The sequence below is a fragment of the Otolemur garnettii genome, unplaced genomic scaffold (assembly GCF_000181295.1).
Source record: "Otolemur garnettii isolate 467f Iridium unplaced genomic scaffold, OtoGar3 scaffold00234, whole genome shotgun sequence".
In the NCBI taxonomy this organism is placed as follows: domain Eukaryota; kingdom Metazoa; phylum Chordata; class Mammalia; order Primates; family Galagidae; genus Otolemur; species Otolemur garnettii.
Window position 1 is genome coordinate 1,562,068 of NW_003852629.1, and position 10,552 is coordinate 1,572,619.

Genomic DNA, 10,552 nt, shown 5'->3' on the forward strand with positions numbered 1-10,552 from the left:
AGAAAGACACTCTTTTCAGCCTCAATGTAAAGTGCGGTGATGGGGAAATCGGTCAGTGCCATCCAGGGCTGGTGACAACATGTGGAGAAAAAACAAACACAGGATTGGAGGCCTCTGAGGAAACCATGTGTAAGACCCACTTTCCTACTCTTCCTAATTCTTGACAGAATGCAGCTCTACCATTTATAACTTCTTCCAGCAGTGCCCTCACCAGCAAGCATGCTCATCTTTTTCTCCTTTGTTCTCTTTAGGACCATAAGCCAGTGCCTGAGGCAGGGTGGGAAACAATTCTATCTAACATTAAAATTCATGACAACACAATGACTCTTTGTAAATAATTTCCAAGTAGTATGGAGAATATTCTATCAATTAGAGCTAAAAAGGAAGCATCTTGGTATTCTGTGATCCATCCAGTTAACTGTTGTTTTTATTGGTAGAACATGTTTCAATTTAAGGCCATCATGGAAGAGGCATCAGGATGTGGTTAAAGTCAAAGGAAATGGCACAAAAGGAACCACATATCTCGCTCCCCTTTCACACTTGTATGTTTATTCTGATGGTTTTTAAGGTGACTATTACCAATAGCTCTGTAACAATTTGAAAATTCTCACACAGAAATTTGAAAAGAGCAGGTCTTACATTCTTATAAGAATAAACTGCTTAAAGGTAATTTATGCTATTTTGTCAACTGCTTCAAAGCCACTACCCCACCAACATTTACAAAATGAAATGTTCTCTCCAAAATTAAAGTGGTGGAATCATTAAGCCCATGGCTGGATGTGTGCTGCTACCTCATGCATTGGACATGATTTAAGAAGACGGCCTCCATTACAGACACCAAGTGGTTACGGCAAACGTGCAGGGGGCCTTAGAATTGGTCGTGTGGACATCACCTCACATCCGCATCACTTCAGTCACTCTCACAGATGGTGGCGAGACCTCACTCTGAGCCTCAGTTTCTCTCTCACCTTCTTCTTTCCCATATGGGAACATCATAGTCATTTCACCATCAACTATGCATAGCAAAAAGAGGCCCCACATGTCCAAGTAATGGTCCTGTGAGCCAGGCCAACTGTTGCTCCAGAAAAGGTGTCTATGCTTGATAAGTGCATGTCATGACAGCACATCAATTCCCTGTTTATTTTGAAATAGATGTAATGGTAATACTATAGAATTTTTCTTAAAAAAAAAAAAAAAAAAAGAGGACACTACAAACCTACCAACCATCCACAGTAAGTAGAAAGGGAGAATCAGAACATAAAAGAACGGGACAGAAAAAGCAGAAAGGGATTACACCCAGAGACTGTGTGTTTGAACCAAGTGAAACGCAGGTTCAAATACAAAAGAGACCCTGGAAAGGTCATAAATAAATAAATAAAGCCTAAGACCTGGTTCCCAGATTCAAGGAGTCCACCAGCAAGTTAATATCTACCCCTAAAGATTACATAGAACATGGTTATCTCATCAAATAATAGAGGCAGAAAATTTAGCATACTTATTCCACCAATCAACTTATGAAAATAAAGTCTTAGTCACCAAGTTTCTTACAGTGTTTCAAATATGCTTTGTAATCCAAGAAGATTCCACAACCAAATTACAAAAAAATTCTTGTATGTTTTACAGACTTAGGGATGTAGCCCAGAGTCTTACCTAGAAGACACCATTGAGCATCAGTTCCTCTAGGCAGTGGTTCTCAACATTCCTAATGCCGTAACCCTTTAATAAATACAGTTCTTCATGTTGTAGTGAGCCCTAACCATAAAATTATTTTCGTTGTCACTTCATAATTATAATTTTTGCAACTGTTATGAATCGTAATCTAAATATCTGCTATGCAAGAGACCCCCAAAGGGGTCGCGACCCACAGGTTGAGAATGCTGCTCTAAGGTGTAACTGCCAAGTGATCAAATTAAGAATAACTGGCTCTGGCTGATCTGCTGTAGATTAATTCCCCAAGGTTACACACATCAGGACAGACACAGAAACATTTTGTTGTGTCTACCTAACCCCAAGTAAAAATAAACCAGAAATCAAATAGGTAAATGTTTTTCTTGTATAGATCTAGATATAGTTCTATAAGACAGGGAAGTAATTTCTAGAATAAAGAATCAAGGATAAGACAAAAAAGCAGGACAGTGCAGCATTCTATTGTGTCCTGAGCACCCGGGTATCTGCAGGATCCCCACGGGCAGCCAGCAGGGGGGCAGGCCTCAGCACCCAGAAGACACTTCTCAGACTGACTGACACACGCCGCTCATGTCCCAAAGAAAATCAGGGCTAAAAGAAGCTAAAGTGCAGAAAGGATTCCCCAGGTGTCACCGCCCTGTCTTTGTGTCAAACTCCAGAGAACCCAGCGTCTTTTAAGTCAATGAAATGTCAGTGTATCCAAGAAGCAAGAGCAGCAACTCTGAAGAGACAACACTACGTCTCAACACAAAGGCCCCCGGGTCGCAGGTTTTCTTTGTTCAAAACTGAAAAACCACAGAGTAAATACAATGTGGCTCAAAATTCCACAACTATAAATAAATGTTCAAATGCAAAAGATACATTTTTGCCTGTTTAAGTTATTTCCTAAGTTTAAAAGATATGAGCTAGAAAAACATTTCTATTATGAAACTGAAAGGTATAAAATAAACCCTTAGAAAATGAAAATTATAACACATTATAAATAAAATTGAAGCAAAATAATTTTGATCAGCTTCAAGATACTTTATATCACCCTTTTGCAAACAACTTTATTTTCTCTCTCTCACACACACAAAAGCATTAGGCACAAGCTGAAGGAAGTCACAGAAGTCAGGGGTTCATCAGCTGTTTGTATTTTTCCCTCCATCAAAGGCTTTTCTAAGGGGCTGATCAGAAGTGGTACAAAACAAATGGCAAAATATTATCTCACATTCTTTTGTTCAATTACAAAAATAAAGCATAATTAATTTCTGTACAGAAAATGTGCATTAGTATCATGACAAAAAAAAAAGAAGCCTGATGAGAAATAAATTGAAACATTTTTGACACACAAATTTACTTACTTCTCATTAATAAATGATCAAATATCTTCTAATGTTAGCAGTAATGACACATTAGTAGAATTGCTTTTAAAGATACGTCCTACACACTTGGCTAAGTGAATTTCACTGAGTGGGCCTAAGAATGCTTTTGAATTAACTCTGATATTTCACAGTACTCAAATTCAAAGTAGAAGACACAATAAATACAGACAAAGGCTGAAGAAATTTCCAGAAAGAACATTATTACAGGATACACATTTGCTGCAGAACATTATACTAAGGGATGGCTCAGCGACAGTGCTTGATTACTTGAAAATCAGAGGCTTTCGATTGTCAGAAACATTAACAGAGTAAAATATATTTCCTGAAATAGGAGTTTTAATAGCCACTTAAACTTTAAGAGATTACTATCTAATGAAACATATGCATATCCATAGCCAAAAGTAGCTACAGAATGTTTATTTTTTAATCAGATTAGCAACTTGGACAATCACCCAACACTTGTGAGCCATGGGCAGAGGATGCAGATGTCCTGGCCTCCAATCTCATACTTTCACTTTCAGGCTATCATTGTGATAAACTACAACAGTGATTTCTAACAACAAGAACAAAACAAAACAAAAAATTAAATTTGTCCTATTTCCCTCAGGATAAATAGATGAATGGTGAACTTACTGAAAATAACCTGATCAAATATAGAAAAACAAGGAATATTTGAAAAGTAGATATTATAGTTTAATGTAAAAAAATGCAAAGATTTTCAGATTTTTAAACTCTATGGGGAATCAAAGCCAAGAAAAATTTTAGAAAGGGTCAAAAAAGATTTAAAAACACAAAAAACATTTCTTCAAAGAATGTGAGAAACCAAAAGGTCTTAGGTCTTGTCCCTTTTCAAGCTTAAAGGTTTACTTAAGCAGGAAATGAGTGAATTCTCATTTTAAGAAATGCATTTTATTATTATTAAAGCAATATTGAGCTCATTTTAAAATAACAGATTTAAAGATGTTTATAAAGTTCATAAGTTTTTCTAGTGGGAAAAAATTATTCTGCTAAAATTATTATTGCCAAATAATAAATTTAATTTTTAATTCTAAAACTCATATAATATATAAGCCAAAAAATGACAGTGAATAAATTAATGAAGGAAAAAATGAAAAAAGACTTTATTTTGGACGAATAATTTTAATATGTACATTATTTAAGATACATATTCACATTTTCCCCTCTTGTGTAATATGCCTACTTAAAAAAAATACAAATTTTCTGGATGTATATTTGGAAATAAAATTAAAAATCAATCTTGTTTGCAGAGACAGAAATATTTTATATTACTATCTGAATACAATAATTTAACTACCCTAAGGCAAAACATGAAGTTATTTTTAAATTATTTTAAAAGCACCATTAATACAGAATTTTACATTGAAATGTGTATGAACCTATCTGACAAGTTGGTGAACCCAAACAAATCACAGTAAAAATACCAGCTTCTTAAAAGAACCTTCATTTTATACATCAGTCATGTTAGAGATCAACAGAGAAGTATTTGACTTATTTATCATGCCAGAAACATTTTTGTGAGTCTGTTAGAATCATCTTAATTAATAGTGTTAGACAAGCATCAAAGGTTAAACCACAACACAATTTGCTACTGTTAAGTTTCCAAATTTAGTTCAGTAAATACATAATTTGAAACAAAATGATACAGAAACCAATTATACCACTAAGAACATCATTTTTGCTGTATTTTGCAGACGCTACAGGAGTGAGGAAGGCCACTCTCCTCACTAGACGTGGGGGAGCAGAGCAAGGGACAGGACTAGCGAGTGGCTGTACTGGGCACGACCACACGGTGGACTTGGACCATAAGGTCACAACTGCCCCACTGCACAGTAAGCCCTGCGTAAGCAAAGGAAAGAAAAGGAAAAAGAGACCACTTCAGGGTTTTATGGGCCAATGACTTCAGTCCCTGAATCAAAGTTACTGGTTATGTAAATCCAGTATGACGCAAGTCTTTCCCTGAACCCCTTCATTCTGTGACGTACCATCAACACCATCTGTGGTTTCGCTTTCTTCTTCTTCTTCTTCTAGCATTTCAAAAGGAGTCATTATATCATAGAGAAATGAGAGGAAACCATAAAACCAATCTGAACTTTCCTCTGCTAAAATATTAAGGACTTCCTCAAGAGAATCAATATTTTCATTACTGCCATCTTTGGTCAGGCCTACATAAGAATAAAGGAAGAGAGAAAAAGAGAATAAGGAGAGCAGTTAGGTGGGGAAAAGGCGGCAAGGAAGGGCAACTCAAAAAGGATGCGCATCATGGCCACACAGGTTTACAGAAAAGACACTTTGGAAAATAAAGTAGTCAATTACAATGTACATGTTCCATTCACCTCTCATCCACATGTACTAAACGACAGCCACACTGGACCAGTTCTCACCATTCCCACCAGGCCCTAAACAAACTCGTTCCCATTACAGGGTCTTGAGTTGAAAACCTAACAAAAAGCTGAAATCAACAGATGGCAATGGGAAGAATCACTTGACAATAGGGGAAGAATAAATGAAAAGGAGTCTTGGGAAAAAACATATGTACTTCTGACAGCCTCCAGGTCTGCTCATTTTACCAATGGATATTGAGAGTTCATTATACTAACACTTCATAAAATAAAAATATATACATTATAATAATACATAATAAAAGTATATATACAGAGGGCACAAAAAATGTACACACATTAAGAAAGGAAAAAACTGTATTAAATTTGTAATAGTCAAGTCACGCTTGACTTCTGCAATTACAAGAGGTGCCCAATATGACTTGTATTCATCTTTTGTGTTCAGTATACATTGCATGTTACAATTTTAATTTTTTTTTCTTAAAATGTGCATTTTTTGGCACACTATACACACACACACACATGCACACACAGTATCCCAAAAGTCTTCATACATAGGAAAAAATTAGCAAGCTCACATTGTCCATGCTACAGGATCATAGAATGCCGTCTCTCTTAAATGAGGATGGAGAGTCTTTATCTCATTTTCAACATGGTGAGGCACCACTGTATTATAGTATCAGCCCACATGATGCCTAAATCAAGTTTCCATGTCTGTTGATTGGTTGCTAGGTCCCTACGGAGGAGCCCGGATCTTTGCCTACTTGACTTTACTTATGGGGCTACTTGAAGGCTACGGTACACATGGAAAAGATTAGAAACCTGGATCATGTGAAGGAGCACACTTGAAAGGCAATTCTTGCATAACAACAGACATCTTCGAATGTGTTCACTGTAAGTGAGAAAGAAGATGGTGTGTGTGTATAGAAAGAAGAGGCCAAGGTGGGCAGAGTATTTTGTAAATACATAGTAAAATTTAGTAATGAATATTTTGCAAGTAAAGATATATTTTGTAACAGTTTCCATTTTCCCTTGTAGGGCAACTTTTGGGACACCCTGTATATATAGTACATATACACATGTATACATACATGCACATATATAATACATAAAATAAAAAGGTTTATTTCCTCAAAGTTTTCTCTTAAGACCTACAGTTAATTTAGGAAAGTGCAGAGTTTATAGACTACCAGGACTTTACAAAACCCATAGATGGGCATAAATGCACTCAAATTATGTAACTTCAGTAATTTTAAGACTTAAAATTAAATAATTTTCACACTATTAAATATGGTAACTATTAAATTCTGGCAACTGACTCACGGCCCTGTAATTCTGGCCACTGACAAGCATCAGCATAATTCACTCTGCATACTGAGATGACATCTGATGGAGGCCTGAGCCGGCCTGCACCTCCTCTCCCCATTAACCTGTGAAATTAGCTTCTATCGCAAAGACACCTGTCAGACTCCTGTCATTTTTAGGTACTGAACCCAAAACAGGCCCCCATGATGGAAAGAAATCACTTTATATATTATTCTGTATCTTTTTTTTTCCTGTGAAGAACTGGCTTTGGGTAGGAAAAGTGTCCTGGTGCCAGTGGGTATCAAAATTTACCAAAAGTACTAAGCTATGTACACACGGCCCTATAACTCTGAGGAGGAAAAGTCTGGTGGTGTGCCCTGGCCGTAAGGAATGTGAAGACCCACAACTGTAAAACTTTTCCAGTTGTAACCACCTAAAGTCAGTTATTTAAATGTTTGGCAAAACACAATTTCTCCACCCAACATAACTGCCAGCAATCAAGGCTGGCATACAAAGACTAATAATGACAACTAATGTAAGTTTTAAAGATTACAGTGGATTTTCTCCACTTTAATCAAAAGAGCTACATCAAGCCATTCCTCATGTATTGGAAGTGGGGGGGGGGGCACAAATTACAGTCAGTAATTAAATTTTTCCTGGCAAGTCCAGAATGCTTTTTCATAGAATTTAACAGGTAAGAAATGTTTTGAGCAGCGATCTCTATTCTCACCCAAATGTCTGTAGAAATAACACTGTTTCTTCTTCCCTCTTAAAACACTATAGCCACATATTTAGTATAAACATTTTTATTTTTCTCTATTTCTCAATATATTGTAAGTACTACCAAGCACTGAATTTAAAAATTTTCCGTCCTTCAGTCTGACAGGTTGAAATGTACGACACACATGGGAAAGCATGTCAACAAACTGTCCACCAGCCACAGACCTTCCCATGGTCTGAAGACCAAAGTACGCTAAAGAGAAAAACAAAACATACTTCTTAACCTCTAAGAGTAGGCTTCCGTCAAAGAGAAGGGTGCCAACGCCTTTGGCTTCGCAAGGGCCAGTCCTCTCCTCCTGTCAGCTCACTCTGTGCCTCCATCCGGTCTACGGAGGTCTAGCGAACACCTAGCGAGTGCGACCGGCTTCCCTTCTGCTCTCCAGCCATACCTGACAGGTGCCAGCTGGCTGCTAGTCACGGGACAAAAGGACAACCCTGCAGTCCTTGGGGGAGTCACTCGAAGCAGATGTCACTCTCTGCATTTAGTCTCAGGTCATTTTCCTTTTGATTTTATTTGGTAAATAAGATTTTACAACATATATTTCCCAACAATACAGTTTTCAATAATCCAAACTAAACCCAAAGATACTTTCATTTTAGATAATTTAGCCGCAAAATCAGAAACTTTTGTAAATTTCTAATAGGATTAGTATATTTTCAAAGTGAATCAGAAGGGAAAATAGAAAGCTGAGTAAATGGAGACCAGGCTTAGATACAGCAGAGCCTCTGTGAGGTGACCCCCCCTTCCCCCCAAGGGACTGTTACCAACTGGCCAACACACAAGGTGGGCAATGTCAGGAAGAGCCTGCTATAATGATATGCACATGTGGCGCACCTCTGATCTATGAAAACGAGGTCACTTTAAGAAGGTGGTCAACGTAGGGAGGTGGTCAGCTATGGAAGTTCTACTGCATTTTTTTTTATTAAATCGTAGCTGTATACATTAATGCAGTCATGGGGTACAGTGTGCTGGTTCTATATACAATCTGAAATATTTTCATCAAACTGGTTAACACAGCCTTCATGGCATTTTCTTAGTTATTGTGTTAAGACATTTATATTCTACATTTAGAAAGATTCACATGTACCCTTGTAAGATGAACCATAGGCGTGGTCCCACCAATCACCCTCCCTCAGAAGGGCCTTGGCCAGAAGTAATGAAATTAGGTCTCACCCTCTCCCTCCCTTTCTCTCTTTCCCTACTTTCTTTCCCTCTTTCACTCCCTCTCTTTCTAAGGTAAAATAAATTTACACTTCTATATACTAAAATAAAACAAGTGATAGTTACTGATCTTTATTTACTCACACATATTTAATTCTTTCTTTACATTTTGTAAGAAAAGCCAAGCCTTAAAATGTGAAAGAAATGTAAACATGAATGTATACATTTCCCCCAAATTTATAAGATTTAGATATATAGGGATTTAAGAATCTTCAAAACAAATTAATGAAATAAATGCCAAATCTGTAAAAGTTCAACATACCTGAACTGCCAAACTCTCATCGACCTCACCTCCTGCCATCCTCCCTCCACTCAGACGCACTCCACCTTAATTCAAAGCCGAAACCCTTAAAGTTTAAGCTTAACACTGAAGCTGCCCCTCCAATGAGAAGGGACCCCAGAAGTCTGGCTACTTTTTGGGCATAAGCTCACTAAACTCGCCCCTCAAAACGTCTTCCTGATCACACAGAGTCCATTTAAAGCCTCTGCTCCCCCAACAATGGCCTCAGGCTCTGTCTCTGCAATCACCTGCCAATAACAGGGGCTACATGACATTACAAACCAAGGAAGCACTTCAATCATAAAATTTAACTCAAGTTAAGGCTGTATTTCATGCAGAGACTTCAAGCACTATAGAAATAAATTAGAGATGTTGAGATGTTGAGGCTACACTTCACCCTTTGTTTTCTAGGAACTAGCTTATATATAAAGTAAAATACTGTAGAACCTCTGTAAGTCACAACCCAAGAGACTGAACAAATTGGCCAACATAAAGCACTGGCCTACTGTCGTGCTATGTGCATGTGGTGCGTGTCCAGTCTACAGAAATTAGGTCAACGTAAGGAGGTGGTCTGTGTAGGGGAGGGGTCAGCAATGAGGTTCTACTGTGGCTTCTTTACATTCACTTTGTTTTATCTTTCTCTGTGCATTTATTAGTGTCATTACCTAAATAAGATTAGAGAGCCAACACATTTGGTTCTACCTCAGAGTATATAACTCTTACAAAAAGAACAATTTGTGACTCCTCATACTACACCTGCAAACAACACTTTTCTAAGTTACAATTAATTACTGATAATTAAAAACCTTAAAATGAACAGCTTTTTGAATCTCAAATATACTAAAAACCAAGTTATTAATGTAATAATTGGCTATAGAAATGAGGATTTTCTGTAGAAGAAATTAAATGTGGTGGATGAGAAGTAGTATTGCTTCTAACAATGGGGAACTGGGCCCATGTGAAGTTATCTTTAAAATAAAAAGCTCCACTATTCAGAATTCATCATTCAAGATTAAGAACTATAATAGAGTAATAAACATTTATAGGCAAACACATTACCATCATTCTGATACGTTAAGTTCTATAAAATTTTATTTCTTTCACATGCTCTAGAATTATAGTTATCTAAGGATGAAACTCAAATTTAGTTATGTAATACCAGAATCACATAGAAATTTTCATTAAGGTTAAAACAGGAGCTTATGCTATTAAGCAGCAAACACTAACTTCCACTGAGCATTATTAAGAAAACATTAACTGGTCAGGCACAGTGGTTCATGTCTGTAGCCCCAGCACTAGGGGAGCCTGAGGTAGATGATCCCTTGAGCTCAGAAGTTTGAGACCAGCCTGAGCAAGAGCGAGACCCCATTTCTACTAAAAATATAAAAAGTAGCCAGGTGTTGTGGCAAGTGCCTGTAGTCTCAGCTACTCAGGAAACTGAGGCACGAGGACTGCATAAGCCCAGGACTTTGAGGTTGCTCTGAGCTATGATGTCACAGGACTCTATCTACCTCAGGCTACAGAGTAAAACTCTGTCTCAAAAATAAAAAAATTT

General features: G+C 37.2%; 1 protein-coding gene across 1 annotated transcript in view; it reads right to left on the bottom strand.

The window, feature by feature from the left end:
* Positions 1-10,552, bottom strand: part of ASPH (aspartate beta-hydroxylase) — a gene marked incomplete at its 5' end in the record, with an annotated part of 181,780 nt that overhangs the window by 165,488 nt on the left and 5,740 nt on the right. Inside the window, one exon of the mRNA XM_023508263.1 lies at positions 5,054-5,233. Coding sequence (XP_023364031.1) covers positions 5,054-5,233 — 180 coding nt within the window. The remainder of the gene's footprint in view (positions 1-5,053; positions 5,234-10,552) is intronic.